General features: G+C 49.7%; 1 protein-coding gene across 5 annotated transcripts in view; it reads right to left on the reverse strand.

Moving 5' to 3' along the window:
* The window catches only part of aggf1 (angiogenic factor with G patch and FHA domains 1), a 100934-nt gene that overhangs the window by 46434 nt on the left and 32997 nt on the right, over positions 1-21503 (reverse strand). For all 5 annotated transcript variants that reach the window (XM_070879941.1, XM_070879909.1, XM_070879924.1 and 2 more), the window contains 2 exons: positions 15773-15904; positions 10742-10918 (listed from right to left, as the gene is read on the reverse strand). In XM_070879941.1, coding sequence (XP_070736042.1) covers positions 10742-10918; positions 15773-15904 — 309 coding nt within the window. The remainder of the gene's footprint in view (positions 1-10741; positions 10919-15772; positions 15905-21503) is intronic.

Raw genomic sequence — 21503 nt, forward strand, 5'->3', positions numbered from 1 at the left:
CCTCAATCTTATACATTTCGATAAGATCGCCTCTCATTCTTCTGAATTCCAATGAGTGTGGCCCAATCTACTCAATCTTTCCTCATAAGACAACCCCTTCATCTCCAGAATCAACCTAGTGAACATTCTCTGAACTGCCTCCAAAGCAAGTATATCCTTTCGTAAATATGGAAACCAAAACTGCACACAGTATTCCAGGTGTGTCCTCACCAATACCCTGTACAACTGTAGCAAGACATCCCTGCTTTTATACTCCATTCCCTTTGTGATAAAGGCCAAGATTCCATTGGCCTTCCTGATCACTTGCTGTACTGGCATACTAACCTTTTGTGTTTCTTGCACAAGTACCCCCAGGTCCTGCTGTACTGCAGCACTTTGCAATCTTTCTCCATTTAAATAATAACCTGCTCTTCGATTTTTTCCTGCCAAAGTGCATGACCTCACACTTTCCAACATTATACTCCATCTGCCAAATTTTTGCCCACTCACTTAGCCTGCCTATGTCCTTTTGCAGATTTTTTGTGTCTTCCTCACACATTGCTTTTCCTCCCATCTTTGTATCGTCAGCAAACCTGGCTGCATTACACTCGGTCCCTTCTTCTAAGTCGTTAATATAGATTGTAAATAGTTGGGGTCCCAGCACTGATTCCTGCGACACCCCACTAGTTACTGATTGCCAACCAGAGAATGAACCATTTATCCCGACTCTCTGTTTTCTGTCTTTTAGCCAATCCTCTATCCATGCTAATATATTACCCCCAACCTCGTGAACTTTTATCTTGTGCAGTAACCTTTTATGTGGCACCTTGTCAAATGCCTTCTGGAAGTCCAAATACACCACATCCACTTGTTCCCCTTTATCCATCCTGCTCATAAGAATATAAGAACATAAGAACTAGGAACAGGAGTAGGCATCTAGCCCCTCGAGCCTGCTCCGCCATTTAACAAGATCATGGCTGATCTGGCTGTGGGCTCAGCTCCACTTACCCGCCCGCTCCCCGTAACTCTTAATTCCCTTGTTGGTTAAAAATCTATCTATCTGTGACTTGAATACATTCAATGAGCTAGCTTCAACTGCTTCCTTGGGCAGAGAATTCCACAGATTCACAACCCTCTGGGAGAAGAAATTCCTTCTCAACTCGGTTTTAAATTGGCTCCCCCGTATTTTGAGGCTGTGCCCCCTAGTTCTAGTCTCCCCGACCAGTGGAAGCAACCTCTCTGCCTCTATCTTGTCTATCCCTTTCATTATTTTAAATGTTTCTATAAGATCACCCCTCATCCTTCTGAACTCTAACGAGTAAAGACCCAGTCTACTCAATCTATCATCACAAGGTAACCCCCTCATTTCTGGAATCAGCCTAGTGAATCGTCTCTGTACCCCCTCCAAAGCTAGTATATCCTTCCTTAAGGTGACCAAAACTGCACGCAGTACTCCAGGTGCGGCCTCACCAATACCCGATACAGTTGCAGAAGGACCTCCCTGCTTTTGTACTCCATCCCTCTCGCAATGAAGGCCAACATTCCATTCGCCTTCCTGATTACCTGCTGCACCTGCAAACTAACTTTTTGGGATTCATGCACAAGGTTGTGGCGTGTAATATTTGTGCCCCTTCACCGCGAGCCATGAAGCAGTCGGCTCCTGCTGTGTTGTGATATGACTATTTTAGTGCACTTGGTGGTCAGTTAGCTTAGTTGGTTAGAGCATGGTGCTACTAACGCTAAGGTCGCTGGTTTGATCCCTGTATGGGCCATTTGAATGCAATTGATATTTTCCCCCTCCCCTTTTATAGGGGGCACTGGAAAAAATTTGATTTTAGCGCCCCCAAAAAAAAAAACCAAAAAAAAAGGAAAAAAAAAAAAGGGGCCTTGAAAATGTCTGCTGTGTCACCCAGGCGGGTGGCACGGTTTAATGTTTATGTTTATTTTCAGGTAAACTCAAGAGTTTCATGCACAAGGAACCAATCGTGGAGCAGTGGAGGCGTGTCCTGCACAGTAGGAGCTGTGAGCAGTGAGGAGAGCTGCTATCAACTTGAGCTCCTGCCTGGAGAGCCCTGAGACCAGCCCAGGAAAAGGAAGGAAGGAAGGGGCTTCACCACCAACTTTCACCCAGAGGGAGAGGAGGAGAGCAGAAAACTTTGAACAACTTTATCATTTCTGCAAAGAGTTGGAGAGAGGGGGAAAAGACCAACAACAACAACATCCAGTGTGGAAGGAGGGAGACTCTACCATTCTACAGATGGGTGTTGGTGCAGTCCCAAAAAGACTTTGTTGAATCGGTGGGGGGAGGAAAGAAGACCACTGAGGGCCGGAACATCGCGGGGGGTGTGTGTGTGTGGAAAGTGTGCGTGGGGGCCTTGCTTACAACTAGGCCCCCCCCCCCACAATTGAACCCCCCCCCCCCCCCCCCCAATTGCCTAGCCTGGGATAGCTGGAGCTACCAGGCTGAAGATTTCTTTTCCTTAAACATCATTAGGAGTGTGTGCCTGGTGGCTCGAGCTGCCCCAGGTGAAGACATCTTCTCCCCTCACCTGAAGACCACCCCAAAGACTTTGTGTTTTGCCATCTGGGGATTGCACCCACCCACAGCTGCGAGAGGAGACCTGCCCTCGCAGTTCACCCCCCCTTTCTCTTTCTCTGTTTCTCCCCTCTCTCTCTGAGGCCCCTTAAAACAATTAAGACACTGAGTAGAGGGAACAAGGCCCCTCCCCAATCATTAACTAGGGGAGAGGTGTGCCTCTTTCAGAGCTCCCTCTGTTCAAATACCAACGAGGCTAATAAAGACCATTAAGGCCTGTGACTTTGGGGTGGGTGTAGCCCTTAAAGGGACCCCGTGATGGCGACCCCATCCACGCCGGTGGCAGGGCCAGCGAAGACATATGCGCAGGTGGCAACCGCTTCCACGGCACCTCCTGCGCCACCCGCTGCCCTGCCACCATTCAGACTAATTACAAAAAAACACAGGGTCAAGAGCTACACTCACCCCACAATGAGCATTGAGGAGTGCATGCGGGCGATGGCTGGGGTAGTCGGCCCCTCGGCCATTGTCGCAGCCTCCAAGATGTCTGGGAAGGCCGTGTTCTTCCTGGGGTCGGAGCGGGCGGTGTCCCTGGCCCTCGAAAAGGGGCTCACGGTGGGCGGGACGTTCCTGCCGGTGGATCCTCTCGAGGCCACCGCGCAGAGGGTCATCGTATCGAACATCCCGCCCTTTGTTCCCGCTGAGCTCCTCCTCCCTCACCTACACCAACTGGGGGAGGTAAGGTCGGGGATCAACCCCATACCGCTTGGCCTCCGGGAGAACAGCCTGCGCCACGTGTTCTCCTTCCGCCGCCAGCTCTTTGTCCGGCTGGCGCGGGAGGAGACGACCGAGGGGTCTTTTAATGTGGTGCACGAGGGGACTGCCTACCGCGTCTTCTGGACGTCGGACGGCGTGCGGTGCCATGCCTGTAGGGAGGTGGGGCACGTTCGCAAGAACTGCCCCGCCTCCAAGGCCGCCAAACCACCGAAGGCGGCCAAGGCTGGCGCCGCCGCCACCCCTCCCCCTAGTTGCGTCCGCGTGCCGGGAGCCATGGGTGCGCGGGCATCGTCGGGGGCCTTTGTTTTCACGGCCTCTGGCGGGGGGGAAGGGAGAGCGTCCGACCGGTAAGAAGGCACGGAAGAAGGCAAAACACCCAGAGGCGGATCCCCTCAGTGCGCCAGAAAATTTGACCACCGCGCTCAGCCCAACCCCGTCACCGGTGAGCGCGGGGTGCCCTGAGCCCGTGCCTGAGCCCTTGACCAATACCGCAGAGGGGCCCGGGCGCGGGCAAGAAAAGGAAAAGGGGGGGGGCGGAGCGGGAGGCTTCGGCAGACATGGAGGTCTCCCTGCCTTCGCGCGCCCCCAGGAACAAAAAGAGGCACCGCCCCAATGAGGCGGAGGGGGAACAACATCCCTCCGCGGAGGAGGCGGTGCCCGCCGCGTGTCCCGCGTCCCCCACCAGCGCCCCCAAATTGCGCTGCAGGCGCGAGGAGTCTGTCCCCGGGGAGGGTGAGGCAGTCGAGGCTGCCCAGCCGCTGCCTCCTGGGGATGGAGTGGAAGATCTGCCTGTCGTGGGGGGCGTGGGGCCAGCGGAAGAATGCATTGCCACCGGGCCGGGCGTCCCGGGGACTGAGGCGGTCGGGGCCGAAAAGGCCGAATCTGAGCCCGCCCAGCTATTAATCAACTGCCCCCGGGAGTCACTCGTCCCGGCAGAAACACAAATGAGTGATTTTAATGAAACTGTAGATGCTGGGCCGGGGGGTGGCAGCGGGGAGGGGGAGGAACACCCACCCTCGCCTCTTGCTGTGGAGCTGGAGCACTTGGAGAGCCTGGGGATTTCCTATGGCCGGGTCTCTCCTTGTTCCCAGGTTCCTGGGGCGGAGGGGGAACCCCTTCCGCTGTCATTTCTCGACCCAGCACCATTTTTAAAAGAGCCCAGTGGGGACTCCTCTGCCGACGATCCTGGGGGTGGGATCGGGGCAGAGCCAGGGCCGGTTGGAGCGGCCGGTTCATTTGCCGTACCTTGTGCGGTCGATGGGCCGGCTACTGGCGGCCACCTCCCGGAGGAGGACGGGGACTCGGTGGGGGACGCGGGTGAAGAACTAGAGACCACCGCCAGCGAGGCGGTGGATCTGCTCGCGGCCGCCGCCGAGACCATCCTCATTCCTGCAAAGGAACTCCGGGACTTTTTGGCCCAGAGCCGGGGTCGCTGCAACCAAGCCCGACTGGCCCTGGAAAAATGGTCCGAGCCAGAGCTGATCAAGGGGTCCGTCCGCGCCGCCGTCAAAACCTTGGCCGTGGGCGGGCCCTTGACAAAGGCGCAACACCTTGAGCTGCGCGAGCTCAAGGGACTCCTCGCTGGGCTGCGGAGGGAGCGGAGTTCAACAAAAGACTCCGCTCCCTCCCCCACAATAGTTTAAGGTAGAGGTTGCACTATGCTTTTGCCATGAAGATAACCATAGCCAGCCTCAACATCAACGGCGGCAGAGGGGCACGCCGTAGATTTGACAATTTTTCGCTCCTGCGGGAGGGGAAATATGCGGTGTGCTTCCTGCAAGAAACCCACACCGTTCCGGGAGACGAAGCCACGTGGCTCCTGGAATGGCAAGGAGAGGTCCGCATGAGCCACCTCACCGCCATTTCTAGTGGGGTGGCCATCTTGCTGGGCCCGCATTTTCAGCCGGAGATCTTGGGGGTCGAGGAGCCCGTGCCAGGCCGCTTGCTGCACGTAATGGTTCGCCTGGGGGACATGCCGCTCCATCTTGTGAACGTGTACGCCCCTCATCCCGGCCCGCAGCAAACGCGCTTCTTTGAAGAGGTGTCCGCTCTTCTTGGCTCCGTCGACGTCGGCGACTGCATTGTCCTCGGGGGGGATTTTAACTGCACCCTCGAGGCGAGGGACCGCTCCGGTGCCCCGCAGTGCATGACGGCGATGGAGAAGTTGAGGGACCTGGTCGGGTCCTTCGACTTGGTGGACGTCTGGCGAAATCTCCACCCCGACTCCAGCGCCTTTACTTGGGTGAGGCCTGGAGTTGGATGGTCTAGAGTCGACCGCCTTTACGTGTCTCGGGCGTACGTTTCCTGCGTCCCGGCGGCCTCCATGCGGCCGGTGCCGTGTTCGGACCACCACCTGGTGTGGGCGGAGCTCGCTTCGCTCCGCGCGAGGGCGGGGTCCGCGTACTGGCACTTTAACAACCGGCTGCTGGAGGACGTGCGGTTCCAGGACTCGTTTCGTCGATTCTGGTCCGACTGGAGAAGGAAGCAGGGGGGCTTCCCCTCCTTGAGGCTATGGTGGGACGTGGGCAAGGCTCACGTCCGCGTCTTCTGTCAAGAGTACGCGAGGGGGTCGACCAAGAGGCGGGCGGCCAGAGTCGGGCGCCTAGAAAAAGAGGTGCTCGACCTGGAAGCCCGTCTCGGTCAAGTCGTCCAGGACCCGGCCCTGCGGACGGTGTACGAAGCGAAGAAGGCCGCGCTGAAGGACCTGCAGCTCGTCGGGTCCCGAGGCGCGTTCGTGAGGTCGCGGATCCGGTTCCTGCGGGATCTGGACCGCGGCTCCCCCTTCTTCTACTCGCTGGAAAAAAGGCAGAGTGTCCGTAAGCAGCTCTTGACGCTGCTGGCCGACGACGGCTCTCTCGTCTCGGATCCGGAGGGCGTCAACAACAGGGCCCGTGAATATTACGGGGCTCTGTTCTCTCCGGATCCGTCCAGCGAGGAAGCGCGTAGAGTTTTGTGGGAGGACCTGCCGAAAATCTGGAAGCTCCGCTAAGCCTGGCGGAGCTGACCGGTGCCCTCGCCCGGCTCTCGAGGGGAAAATCCCCGGGGCTGGACGGGCTGACCGTGGAGTTCCACAGGGCGTTCTGGGACGTCCTGGGGAGCGACTACGCGCGGGTCCTGGGGGAAAGTCTGACGACCGGGGAGATGCCCCTCTCTTGGCGCAGGACAGTCATCGTCCTGCTGCCTAAGAAGGGCGATCTCTGCCTCCTTAAGAACTGGCGCCCGGTCTCCCTCCTCAGCACGGACTACAAAATCTTCGCCAGGGCGATGTCTGCTCGCCTTGGTGCCGTGCTGGACCACATGATCCAGCCCGACCAGTCCTACACGGTCCCGGGCCGGACAATCCACGATAACATCCATCTGGTCCGGGACCTCATCCATTGTTCCCAGGAGGCTGGTCTGTCGGTCGCCTTCCTATCCCTCGACCAAGAGAAGGCGTTCGACAGGGTGGATCACGACTATCTGCTCGGAACTCTGCGCGCTTTCGGGTTCGGGACGCATTTCGTCGCCCGGTACGCTCGCGGCCTTCCGCGAGAGGTGGGCACCGGAGGGACTGGAGTGCATCATCACGCCCGGCAACCAAATTTTAATTTGATTTTACGTTTTAAAGTTTAATTTGTTTTAATTGCCGGTGCTTTTAGTGTCCCCCTCCCCTTTTATAGGGGGCACTGGAAAAAATTTGATTTTAGCGCCCCAAAAAAAAAAAGGAAAAAAAAAAGGGGCCTTGAAAATGTCAGCTGTGTCACCCAGGCGGGTGGCATGGTTTTAATGTTTATGTTTATTTTCAGGTAAACTCAAAAGAGTTTCATGCACAAGGACCCCCAGGTCCCTCTGCACCGCAGCATGTTGTAATTTCTCCCCATTCAAATAATATTCCCTTTTACTGTTTCCTGCCCCCACCCCCCCCCCCCCCCCCAAGGCGGATGACCTCACACTTTCCGACATTGTATTCCATCTGCCAAACCTTAGCTCATTCGCTGAACCTATCTAAATCTCTTTGCAGCCTCTCTGTGTCCTCTGCACAACCCGCTTTCCCACTAATCTTTGTGTCATCTGCAAATTTTGTTACACTACACTCTGTCCCCTCTTCCAGGTCATCTATGTATATTGTAAACAGTTGTGGTCCCAGCACTGATCCCTGTGGCACACCACTAACCACCGATTTCCAACCCGACAAGGATCCATTTATCCCGACTCTCTGCTTTCTGTTCACCAGCCAATTCTCTATCCATGCTAATACATTTCCTCTGACTCCGCGTACCTTTATCTTCTGCAGTAACCTTTTGTGTGGCACCTTATCGAATGCCTTTTTAAAATCTAAATACACCACATCCATCGGTACATCTCTATCCACCATGCTCGTTATATCCTCAAAGAATTCCAGTAAATTAGTTAAACATGATTTCCCCTTCATGAATCCATGCTGCGTCTGCTTGATTGTACTATTCCTATCTAGATGTCCTGCTATTTCTTCCTTAATGATAGTTTCAAGCATTTGCCCCACTACAGATGTTAAACTAACCGGCCTATAGTTACCTGCCTTTTGTCTGCCCCCTTTTTTAAACAGAGGCATTACATTAGCTGCTTTCCAATCCGCTGGTACCTCTCCAGAGTCCAGAGAATTTTGGTAGATTATAACGAATGCATCTGCTATAACTTCCGCCATCTCTTAATACCCTGGGATGCATTTCATCAGGACCAGGGGACTTGTCTACCTTGAGTCCCATTAGCCTGTCCAGCACTACCCCCCTCGTGATAATGATTGTCTCAAGGTCCTCCCTTCCCACATTCCTGTGACCAGCAATTTTTGGCATGGTTTTTGTGTCTTCCACTGTGAAGACCGAAGCAAAATAATTGTTTAAAGTCTCAGACATTTCCACATTTCGCATTATTAAATCCCCCTTCTCATCTTCTAAGGGACCAACATTTACTTTAGTCATTCTTTTCCATTTTATATCTGTAAAAGCTTTTACTATCTGTTTTTATGTTTTGCGCAAGTTTACCTTCGTAAACTATCTTTCCTTTCTTTATTGCTTTCTTAGTCATTCTTTGCTGTCGTTTAAAATGTTCCCACTCTCCTATTTTCTCACTAACCTTGGCCACCTTATATGCATTGGTTTTTAATTTGCTACTCTCCTTTATTTCCTTGGTTATCCACGGCTGGTTATCCCTTCTCTTACCGCCCATCTTTTTCACTGGAATATATTTTTGTTGAGCACTATGAAAGAGCTCCTTAAAAGTCCTCCACTGTTCCTCAATTGTGCCACCGTTTAGTCTGTGTTTCCAGTCTACTTTAGCCAACTCTGCCCTCATCCCATTGTAGTCCCCTTTGTTTAAGCATAGTACGCTCATTTGAGACACTACTTCCTCATCCTCAATCTGAATTACAAATTCAACCATACAGTGATCACTCATTCCGAGAGGATCTTTTACTAGGAGATCGTTTATTTTTCCTGTCTCATTACACAGGACCAGATCTAAGATAGCTTGCTCCCTTGTAGGTTCTGTAACATACTGTTCTAAGAAACAATCCTGTATGCATTCTATGAATTCCTCCTCAAGGCTACCCCGTGCGATTTGATTTGACCAATCGATATGTAGGTTAAAATCCCCCATGATTACTGCCGTTCCTTTTTCACATGCCTCCATTATTCCCTTGATTATTGCCCTCCCCACCGTGAAGTTATTATTTGGGGGCCTTTAAACTACACCCACCAGTGACTTTTTCCCCTTACTACTCTAATCTCCACCCACAATGATTCAACATTTTGTTCATTAGAGCCAATATCGTCTCTCACAACTGCCCTGATATCATCCTTTATTAACAGAGATACCTCATCTCCTTTCCCTCTTGTCTATCTTTCCGAATCGTCAGATACCACTGTATGTTTAATTCCCAGTCTTGGCCACCCTGCAACCATGTTTCTGTCATGGCCACCAAATCATACCCATTTGTAATGATTTGTGCCGTCAACTCATTTACTTTATTTCAAATGCTGCGCGCGTTTAGGTAGAGTGTTTTAACACTAGTTTTTAAACCATGATTTTTGGTTTTGACCCCTCCTGCAGCACCTTTATATTCAGTGGCCCTTTTTGTTTTTTGCCCTCCACTTTTACTCATCTCCTTTCTGTCTTTTGCTTTTGTCTCCTTTTTGTTTTCCTCTGTCTCCCTGCATTGGTTCCCATCCCCCTGCCATATTAGTTTAACTCCTCCCCAACAGCACTAGCAAACACTCCCCCTAGGACATTGGTTCCGGTCCTTCCCAGGTGCAGACCGTCCGGTTTGTACTGGTCCTACCTTCCCCAGAACCGGTTCCAATGCCCCAGGAATTTGAATCACTCCCTGCTGCACCACTGCTCAAGCCACGTATTCATCTGAACTATCCTGCGATTCCTACTCTGACTAGCACATGGCACTGGTTGCAATCCTGAGATTACTACTTTTGAGGTCCTACTTCTTAGTTTAGCTCCTAGCTCCTTAAATTCGTTTCGTAGGACCTCATCCCTTTTTTTAAACCTATATCGTTGGTACCAATGTGCACCACGACAACTGGCTGTTCACCCTCCCTTTTCATCGTTACATCCTCAAAGAATTCCAGAAAATTTGTCAAACATGACTTCCCCTTCATAAAACCATGCTGACTCTGCCTGACTGAATTTTGCTTTTCCAAATGTCCTGCTACTGCTTCTTTAATAATGAACTCCAACATTTTCCCAGCCACAGATGTTAGGCTAACTGGTCTATAGTTTCCTGCTTTTTGTCTGCCTTCTTTTTTGAAAAGGGGCGTTACATTTGCAGTTTTACAATCTGCTGGGACCTCCCCAGAATCCAGAGAACTTTGGTAAATTACAACCAATGCATCCACAATCCCTGCCACTACTTCTCTTAAGACCCTAGGATGCAAGCCATGAGGTCCAGGGTGAAGGTCAGCAGAGTACAATTCTGCACAAGGTGTTCTCATAGCTGGACCATCTAAAACCTTGCGACAATTCTCTAGAAATATTTCAGCAAAGTTGGGATTCAAATGGAATCTTATGACTGAAATTCCAATTCTTCTGAAGCAAGTGGATGCTGAAATGTGAAAAATGACAAAAACAGATAAAGTCTCTCAAAATCTTGCTAATGTGACTATTTGTTAAACCCAGAGAAATCAAATGAAAAAACTTTTCAGAAAATATCAAAAACAAGTAAAATTTTGTGTGAAGATACCAGTGAGACATTACTACTGATGAGGGGGATAAACACTGAAGATAGAATAGCAGATTGTGGCTACCAATAAAGTGTACGGGAAACCACCTGGATCGTGCTACTGATGTGTTTGAACTCTTAAAAGGAAAATATCTTCGTTCCTTTCTCTACCCTCTTTCAAATAAGACCATATTGTATGTGTGGGTTGCATCACACTTGAATTTTAATTTCAGCTGCAGTAAAGATAACTAAATGTAACATACCTTCTCTTCCTTTGACACAAGCTTTTCCACTCCTTTTCGTTTTTTCTTAACCTTCTTCTTTGTATCTGTTGTGCGGTACGCTAGTAGATCCACTCGAGAATGAAACTGGTATAGGCCACTCCCAGCATCATAATAATAGTAAATCCCAGAGTTTGGGTCATAATAGAGTTGGTTTGTCTTAATAAAAAAAAAAGTTTGTTTATACAAAGTCATAAATTAATGTATGATACATCTTTTTAGAACATATATAAATGTACACTAGACTATGTTAGAAAATCGCAAGAAAGGGCAGCTTGGTATAATGTATTGATGTGTTAACATGCTTCACCAGAGAGTGGGAATAGGCAAGTCTGTGTCTAGAAGTGCACATCTAGGTGCTTGTGATCCAAAATGGGGAATTTTGGTAAGCATGGGGTAGAAAACGATCAAGCGGAGACAAGATACTTCTCCATAGAGAACAGCGGGTGTGTAAACTCCAGCCATACCTACATATCTCAAGTGGGATTGGCAGAGAGCAGGCGGCCTATTGGTTCTTTTTGGTTGGAAAAGGGGCCAGAGGTAGGAAGAGAGAAAATAAAATGAAATAAAGGGAATGTTTTTTAAAGTCACAATTTAACAATACACCCTTTTTTATTTACTTTTTATCCTCACCCTACCTCTCCTGAAAGTGCTGACCCATCGCTGGGTACGGTTTCATGGCAGCCATTATTTATTTGTGAACTTTCACACCGTGAGCAGGCTTTTCAGAATGGGGGGGGAAAATCGCAGCCTAGCCTGTTTCAGGCACTTGCTGGATGACAGTCAGGAACAGGACTCTGGCCCATTTTTCCCTCTGTAACCCAGGATGCTGATCCCAATTATAGTGCCTCTACCTTAATTAATATCACTTACTTAACACAGACTAGGGGTCAAATTAACCATCGATCCTGGAGCCTTTCTGGCCTACATGGCTCAGCTACTCACTGGAGAAAACGACTGAGCTATCAGTCGTCCAACAATTACTAAATATTCAGCATTACCGTCGTATTTTTAAAAAATGACCAATGTGTCTGAATTTGGAATTACAAATGGTGTCAATTTAGAGCAAGCTGCTACAATTAACAGATTTAATAAAGGTATTCAAAATAATGAAGGGTTTTGAAAGTAGATGGGGAGAAACTGTTTCCAGCAACAGAAAGGTTGGTAGCCAGAGGACAGATTTAAAATAATTTCCAAAAAAGCCATGGGGAGATGAGGAGTAATATTTTTACTCTGAGTTGTTCTGATCTGGAATGCAGAGGAGTGGAACTAATTTGCAGCTCTTTCAGAGTGGCAGCACAGGCCGATGGACCAAATGGCCTCCTTTTATGCTCTATGGTTCTACATAAAGGTTTATATAAGGGATAAACAGTCATTTTGCAAGGCCACCTACTTTGCATGTGGATTAAGTTGACTCAAACGCTAGCTGGATTCAGGGACTGATTGCCAATTTAGAAAATCTAACAAGTATAAAAATATGCAGATATAAAACAATATCTTCACAGAAATTAAAGTATATTTAATTAAAAAAATACATGCATGCATTCTCATAATTAAACTCAGAAAGTTAACACAGAAACAGACTATTTGGTCATTGTGTCTGTGCCAGCTCCATACCAGAGATGTCTATTTTATTTCAATCTCATTTCCTGCTCTTTCCCTATATCTTTCAATATCTTTGTCCTGGAAGAGTTTCTCTAATCACATCTTAACTGCTGTGATTGACCCAGCTTTATTGCCATGTATAATAATGCATTCCATATTCTAATAACCCTTTGTATAAAAATATCTAATCTCCCCCCAGCACCCCATTTGCTTCGAATTTCCCAAATTCATCAGAGTGGAAACAATCTTTCACTACTGACCATTTCAAACCCTCCCAAAATGTTGAACAGTTCTATTTGACCCCTCTCTTAACTTTCTTTGCTGCAGTGAATGCAACTGTAATTACTCAAGTAACTCATTAAAGTTTTCTCATCCCCATATCATCCTACAAATCGAAATTGTATCTTTCCTATGGTTCCAATGTACTTTTTTATAACAAGGTGCCCAAAATTTCCCACATTACTCATCATCATAGGCAGTCCCTCGGATTCGAGGAAGACTTGCTGCCACTCCTGGGGCCCAAGTTTCCACACGATAAAAAACGGGCGCCCGTTTTTCGCGCCTAAAAAAAAAAACTCGTGATTCTGGAGCGTTCTGCAGCTCCTTGTCTGCCTGGCGCGGCGCCCAGGAGGGCGGAGCCTACACTCGCGCCGATTTTGTAAGTGGGAGGGGGCGGGTACTATTTAAATTAGTTTTTTTCCTGCCGGCAACGCTGCGCGTGTGCGTTGGAGCGTTCGTGCATGCTCAGTGAAAAAAACATTGGCACTCGGCCATTTTTGTAGTTCTTTGTAGCTGTTTAATTTTTGAAATTTTTTTTTAATAAAAGCACATTGCCATCAGCACATCAGCACTTGCAGCCTTCTCACTGTCTCCTTCCCCCCACCCCCCACCGCGGGAAGAACGGGTGCCTCCCCTCCCCCCCCCCACGGGAAAAAGAACGGACGCCTCCTCCCCCCCCCCCCCCCCCGCGGGAAGAACGGTCGCCTCCTCCCACTCGGGAAAGAACGGGCGCCTCCTCCCCCTCGCGAGAAGAACGGGCGCCTCCTCCCCACCACCCCCGCGGGAAAGAACGGGCGCCTCCTCCCCCCCCCCGCGGGAAAGAACGGGCGCCTCCTCCCCGCCCCCGCGGGAAAGAACGGGCGCCTCCTCCCCGCCGCGGGAAAGAACGGGTGCCTCCTCCCCCCCCCCCCCCGCGGGAAAGAACGGGTGCCTCCTCCCCCCCCCCGCGGGAAAGAACGGGCGCCTCCTCCCCCCCCCCCCCCCGCGGGAAAGAACGGGCGCCTCCTCCCCCCCCCCCCCGCGGGAAAGAACGGGCGCCTCCTCCCCCCCCCCCCCCGCGGGAAAGAACGGGCGCCTCCTCCCCCCCCCCCCCGCGGGAAAGAACGGGCGCCTCCTCCCCCCCCCCCCCCCCGTGGGAAAGAACGGGTGCCTCTTCCCACCCCCCCGCGGGAAAGAACGGGTGCCTCCTCCCCCTCCCCCCCGTGGGACAGAACGGGCGCCTCCTCCCCCCCCCGGCAGGAAGAACGGGCGCCTCCTCCCCCCCCCCCGTGGGACAGAACGGGCGCCTCCTCCCCCCCCCGGCAGGAAGAACGGGCGCCTCCTCCCCCTCCCCCGTGGGAAAGAACGGGCGCCTCCTCCCCCCCCCCCCCGCGGGAAAGAACGGGCGCCTCCTCCCCCCCCGGCGGGAAGAACGGGCGCCTCCTCCCCCTCCCCCGTGGGAAAGAACGGGCGCCTCCTCCCCCCCCCCCCCCCCCCACCCCTGCGGGAAGAACGGGCGCCTCCTCCCCCCCCCCCCGCGGGAAAGAACGGGCGCCTCCTCCCCCCCCCCCCCCGCGGGAAGGAACGGGCGCCTCCTCCCTCTCCCTCCCTCCCCCCCGCGGGAAAGAACGGGCGCCTCAGGCTGACTGCAGCACTTTCACACAGGTAGGAAGATGGTTTATTTAATCTTTTCTTTGCTTAGAAATGTTTATTCAGGTTGGATTTATTTGTATAATATTTGTAGAAGTATAAATAAGGATTTATTGTAGAATTTAATGACTTCCCCCCCCTCCCCTCCCCACCTCATTCTGAATGCCTAATTTGTAACCTGCGCCTGATTTTTTAATGTGTAGAACAGGTTTTTTCAGTTCTACAAAAATCTTCACTTGCTCCATTCTAAGTTAGTTTGGAGTACGTTTTCACTGTGGAAACTTTGAAATCAGGTGTCAGTGGCCGGACACGCCCCCTTTTGAAGAAAAAATTCTGTTCCAAAGTGGAACTGTTCTACCTGCCGTGAACTGCAGAAAATAAAATGTGGAGAATTGCGATTTCAAGATAGTCCGTTCTCCACAAGTTGCTCCTAAAAATCAGGCGCAAATCATGTGGAAACTTGGGCCCATGAAGTGTGTTCTTTGGTGGCTGAACAGTCCAATACGAGAGTCACAGACTCTGTCACAGGTGGGACAGATAGTTGTTGAGGGAAGGGGTGGGTGGGACTAGTTTGCCGCACACTTTCTGCTGTCTGTGCTTGGTTTCTGCAAGCTCTCAGCGTTGAGACTCGAGGTGCTCAGCGCCCTCTCGGATGCACTTAGGACGGTCTTGGGCCAGGTGTCAGTAGGGATGTTGCACTTTATCAGGGAGGCTTTGAGGTGTCCTTGTAGTGTTTCCTCTGCCCACCTTTGGCTCGTTTGCCATGAAGGAGCTCAGAGTAGAGCACTTGCTTTGGGAGTCTTGTGTCTGGCATGCGAACTATATGGCCTGCCCAGCGGAGCTGATTGTGTGTGGTCAGTGCTTCAATGCTGGGGATGTTAGCCTGAACGAGGACGCTGATGTTGGTGCGCCTGTCCTCCCAGGGGATTTGTAGGATCTTGCACAGACATCGTTGGCGATATTTCACCAGCAACTTGAGATGTCTACTGTACATGGTCCATGTCTCTAAGCATACAGGAGGGCAGGTATTACTACAGACCTGTAGACCATGAGCTGGGTGGCAGTTTTGAGGGCCTGGTCTTCAAACACTCTTTTCCTCAGGTGGCCGAAGGCTGCACTGGTGCAATGCAGGCGGTGTCGGATCTCGTCGTCGATGCCTGCTCTTGTTGATAAGAGGCTCCCGAGATATGGGAAGTGGTCCACGGTGTCCAGGCTCGCGCCGTTGATCTTGATGACTGGGGGGGCAGTGCTGTGCAGTGAGGACAGGCTGGTGGAGGACCTTTGTTTTATGGATGTTTACTCAAACTGTCTAACCAATGATGTGTACAGATTCATCAACACCCTTTCACTTTTTAATTCAATATCTCGATTATAAAACCCAGTCCATTAATAGTTTAGTTATTTTAAAAACATCAAACACTGGTTTATTAAAAAGTGAAAGTGAATTCAATAATGAAACTAAGAGCATATTTAAGGATGGGCTGCAGCAATGCAAGTTACCGAGTCATAGTAGAAACCAGTACTGTAATCATAATACATCCCACTGCTTTCATCATAGGTGAAGCCAGTCTGTGACATAGCAGCTTCTGCAGTAGCACGCAAACTATCTGCCAGTGAAGTCTTCTCAGTGTCCTTGAAAGGGAAGATAAAATTGTTTTAGATCAATGCAATGAATGTACTGAAGCATTTTACCTTTTGGATTTCCAAACATGATGAACTTCTAAATTTTATTTCAACTGCATCAGCGATGGATCAGGATTTCATTCCGGACAAAGTACAAAGAGTCACATCACAACAACAACAATCTCCAAAAGGAGGAAATATTAGGAGGGATGACTCAAACTATGGCCAAAGGGGTGTTTTTTGAGAAGAGGGAGGTAGAGAAGCACAGCAGTTTAGAGAGAGAATTCCAAAACGTGAGGCCTAGGCAGCTGAAGGCACGGCCACCAATGGTGGGGCAAAGAGTGGAAAAAGTTCGGGGCGGGGGGTTTAGCGCTGCAGAAGATAGGAAGGGGCATGCCGTGAAAGGATTTAAACACAAGGATGAGAATTTTAAATGTGGGGGAGCCTGGGAGTCAATGTAGGTCGGTGAGGGGTCAGTCGGACCTTTGCAGGATAAATATGGGTAGCAGAGTTTTGAAAAGAGAGTGATGGTGACTGTTTTGAAAGGAAGGGGGACCATACCCGAGAGGATACCATTAACAGTACCAGTAACTGTTACAGTATATTATCGTGACATCTGTGATACAGGGTATACATGCGGAAGCGTTTGTTTAAAAACTGTATGGATAATTCAATTATCACAGTGCCATAATAATAAAAATGTTCCCTGTAGCAATATGCTAGTAGTTCAAACATTTATTTTAGTGCAGGTGTACTCGAGACACAATTCAGACATTGTACTCAGGGAGCAGCCCTTGTGTGGAGCCAAAAAATGGGGCAGGTAGGCCCAAGTGCCGGTGGTGGATTTTTTTTTTTTAAAGACAGTATGCACAGGCCTCATTAAAGCCCAAAATTGATGGCAATTAATTCGAATAGATCCCACAATGATCTTCTTGTCCAATTTGACCGTGGAACTCTAAATGTGGTTTGTTCATTTGAAATGGGCATTTGTCGGCTTCCTTGCTGTTGTTCACTTAGGTGCGTTCATTCAAGCTGGGCTGACTTTTATTTTTTTAAGAAAGTTGGATTTTACCAGTTTATAAATGGGTCACACCATTGTTTCTGCTTTGTTGTTTTTGCACTAGTTTTATTTTTCTGCTGTTTACTACTGAATTTTTGCACAGACCTCCAGTCACAGAATTGTTTCTGCCACCAGCTACCAAACTTCACTAACTACACCACTCAACATTGAAATCCCCTTGGTCCTGCCAATTGATTTGTAGGAGAAAGAGAACTTCAAACAGAGGGAAGAAAGGCAGGTGCGCTTGCATAGGTGTCTGCCTTGCCTCAGAGTCAGCCCAGAAACTACTAATTTTGGACTCTGGCACACCTACTTAGTCATAGCTTCGGTGACCTGCCTTTATCACCCTCGCTTCATGAAGGAGGCTGTGATGGAGCCTGATCTGCGCAGAATGGATGTAGCATCATGCTGTCGTGGATGGGTAGTATATACACATGCCTTTTCTTTAAGTGGGCACTTTAGCCAGCCACATACTTTCTTAGTCCAAAGGACCTTTTTTGCATTTGCTCCCATGACCTATAGACATAGGAGGCTATATTTACTTGAATGGCTTCCTCCGATTATGCTTCCTGCATACTGGCTTGGGTGGAAAGGTTTGCCATGTTCATCTCAAGGATGGCACCTTTCTCAGAAGCAACTCCTCCAGCACATATCCAAACTCTAGTCATTGAAGGGGAACTGTTCCACCCGCTCCAGGCATCAACTTCCCAACAGTGTGCTAGAACAGTCATCATCCAGGTCAATGAACGGAAGCCCTTTAAGAACTGTTGCACTCCTCATCCCCCAGTTTGCCACCATAAGAGTCCCTGGTGCAGCTGGAAAATATGTAAGGGGCATATCTGAATTCATTGACTTTGCTAAACCTGGAGCGGTCTGCTGGTCAAGTCATCAGCACAGAAATGCATGCAATCTATCTGTTGGTTGAGGGAGGAACTATGACCAGGATACCTGGAGAACTCCTCTGCTCTTCTCTGAACAATGCTATGGTATTTTTTTTTATTTTTTTTAAGTCCATCTGAAAAAGCACACTTGGATTAACATCTCATCTAAACGAGGGCACCTCTGACAGTGTGGTCATCATCATCATAGGCAGTCCCTCGAATCGAAGATGACTTGCTTCCACGGCAAAAAGTTTACAGGTGCTTCAATGATGGACCTAAAATTCCAGGTCCGAACTAAATCTTAGAGAGTGGAAGATGCCTGTGCACACTAGCCATCACACAGGCATGACAGAGCTAGGTCTTGGTCCAGTAGCAAGGGTTAACCAAGACGACTGGAGACCTGCTCTGCTGCACAGACCTAGTGCGCACACATATTGCAGTGTGGGCTGGCCCGTGCTGTCCCTGGGCCCTCGCCTCTTCTGGGCCCCGAACTCACGCCTCTCCTGGACGCCGATCACGTCCCTCTACAATCTCTCGCCGCTCCTTCGCCCCGACCTCGCTGCTCCTGCAGTACCTGCCCACGCTCCAATCACCGAACTGGGCCTTGATGATGTCCCTTTTCACTACTGTTGCTCTCCTGCTCCAGCACGTGCTGCTCCCTGGAGTGGTATGGTGCCACGCTGCTCCTTCCGCTCCCCGGCCTGCTCAGATGGTCTATAGCAGGCCGGGGGCCACGCAGCCTGCTGGGCTAGGCTGCCATACTGCTCCTTCCACTCCCGCCCTGCTCCGATGGTGCTCGCAGACCAGGGGCTGCGCCAGACTGCTGGGCTAGGCTGCCACACTGCTCCTTCCGCTCCCTGGCCTGCTCTGATGGTGCTCGCAGGCTGGTAGTCCAGATATGTCAGCTTAGATTTGTGTGCTCAAGTTTCTGGAGTGGTACTTGAACCATGACATAGAAACATAGAAAATAGGTGCAGGAGTAGGCCATTAGGCCCTTTGAGCCTGCACCACCATTCAATATGATCATGGCTGATCATGCAACTTCAGTACCCCATTCCTGCTTCTGATTCAGAGGCAAGAATGTTCTGAAGCATCTACTCAATATCTCTCAAGCAGACATCATTAACTCACTCTGTGGAGAATCAGTAACGAGAGTTTGTGTGGATGCATTGGTGATCATTTTCAAACATTCTATTGTCTCTGGATCAGTTCCTATGGACTGGAGGGCAGCTAATGTAACACCACTTTTTTAAAAAAAGGAGGGAGAGAGAGAAAACAGGGAATTATAGACCAGTTAGCCTGACATCGGTGGTGGGGCAAATGTTGGAATCAATTAAAGATGAAATAGCAGCGCATTTGGAAAGCAGTGACAGGATCGGTCCTAGTCAGCATGGATTTATGAAAGGGAAATCATGCTTGACAAATCTCCTATAATTTTTTGAGGATGTAACTAGTAGAGTGGACAAGGGAGAACCAGTGGATGTGGTGTATTTGGACTTTCAGAAGGCTTTCGACAAGGTCCCACACAAGAGATTAATGTGCAAAGTTAAAGCACATGGGATTGGGGTTAGTGTGCTGACATGGATTGAGAACTGGTTGTCAGACAGGAAGCAAAGAGTAGGAGTAAATGGGGACTTTTCAGAATGGCAGGCAGTGACTAGTGGGGTACCGCAAGGTTCTGTGCTGGGGCCCCAGCTGTTTACACTGCACATTAATGATTTAGATGAGGGGATTAAATGTAGTATCTCCAAGTTTGCGGATGACACCAAGTTGGGTGGGAGTGTGAGCTGCGAGGAGGATGCTATGAGGCTGCAGAGCGACTTGGATAGGTTAGGTGAGTGGGCAAATGCATGGCAGATGAAGTATAATGTGGATAAATGTGAGGTTATCCACTTTGGTGGTAAAAACAGAGAGACAGACTATTATCTGAATGGTGACAGATTAGGAAAAGGGGAGGTGCAACGAGACCTGGGTGTCATGGTACATCAGTCATTGAAGGTTGGCATGCAGGTACAGCAGGCGGTTAAGAAAGCAAATGGCATGTTGGCCTTCATAGCGAGGGGATTTGAGTACAGGGGCAGGGAGGTGTTGCTACAGTTGTACAGGGCCTTGGTGAGGCCACACCTGGAGTATTGTGTATAGTTTTGGTCTCCTAACCTGAGGAAGGACATTCTTGCTATTGAGGGAGTGCAGCGAAGGTTCACCAGACTGATTCCCGGGATGGCGGGACTGACCTATCAAGAAAGACTGGATCAACTGGGCTTGTATTCACTGGAGTTCAGAAGAATGAGGGGACCTCATAGAAACGTTTAAAATTCTGATGGGTTTAGATAGGTTAGATGCAGGAAGAATGTTCCCAATGTTGGGGAAGTCCAGAACCAGGGGTCACAGTCTAAGGATAAGGGGTAAGCCATTTAGGACCGAGATGAGGAGAAACTTCTTCACCCAGAGAGTGGTGAACCTGTGGAATTCTCTACCACAAAGTTGTTGAGGCCAATTCACTAAATATATTCAAAAAGGAGTTAGATGAAGTCCTTACTACTAGGGGGATCAAGGGGTATGGCAAGAAAGCAGGAATGGGGTATTGAAGTTGCATGTTCAGCCATGAACTCATTGAATTGCGGTGCAGGATAGAAGGGCCGAATGGCCCTACTCCTGCACCTATTTTCTATGTTTCTGTGTTAGGTGAGTGGGCAAATGCATGGCAGATGCAGTATAATGTGGATAAATGTGAGGTTATCCACTTTGGTGGCAAAAACAGGAAGACAGATTATCTGAATGGTGACCGATTAGGAAAACGGGTGGTGCAATGAGACCTGGGTGTCATGGTACATCAGTCGTTGAAGTTTGGCACGCAGGCGGTGAAGAAGGCAAATGGCACGTTGGCCTTCATAGATAGAGGATTTGAGTATAGGATCAGGGAGGTCTTACTGCAGTTGTACAGAGCCTTGGTGAGGCCTCACCTGGAATATTGTGTGCAGTTTTGATCTCCTAATCTGAGGAAGGACGTTCTTGCTATTGAGGGAGTACAGCAAAGGTTGATTCCCGGGATGGCAGGACTGACACATGAGGAAAGACTGGATCAACTGGGCTTGTATCCACTGGTGTTGAGAAGAATGAGAGGGGATCTCATAGAAACATAAAATTCTGATGGGATTGGACAGGCTAGAGGCAGGAAGAATGTTCCCGTTGCTGGGGAGTTCCAGAACCAGGGGTCACAGTCTAAGAATAAGAGGCAAGTCATTTAGGACCGAGATGAGGAGAAATATCTTCACTCGGAATGGTTAACCTGTGGAATTCTGTACCGCAGAAAGTTGTTGAGGTCAGTTTGTTAGATATATTAAAGGGATCAAGGGGTACTGAGGTTGAATGATCAGCCATGATCTTACTGAATGGTGGTGCAGGCTCGAAGGGCCGAATGGCCTGCTCCTGCACCTAATTTCTATGTTTCTATGAACACTCCAACATCCAAGTTGATTTTTATAAAACCCAAGTATAGATCAGGAGTCAGATTTCTTTGGACAGGATGCAATTATAGTGCGAATAATTTGGCTTCAGTAAAAACAAGAGTTAGAGGAGATGATGTTCAGGTTTTTCTATTCTTGTATTTAATTTAAAGCTTTCCTCCTCTCTCCATTTAATAGCAGATGCTCTGAACTATATAGTA

The sequence above is a fragment of the Pristiophorus japonicus genome, chromosome 1 (genome assembly GCF_044704955.1).
Source record: "Pristiophorus japonicus isolate sPriJap1 chromosome 1, sPriJap1.hap1, whole genome shotgun sequence".
Taxonomy (NCBI): domain Eukaryota; kingdom Metazoa; phylum Chordata; class Chondrichthyes; family Pristiophoridae; genus Pristiophorus; species Pristiophorus japonicus.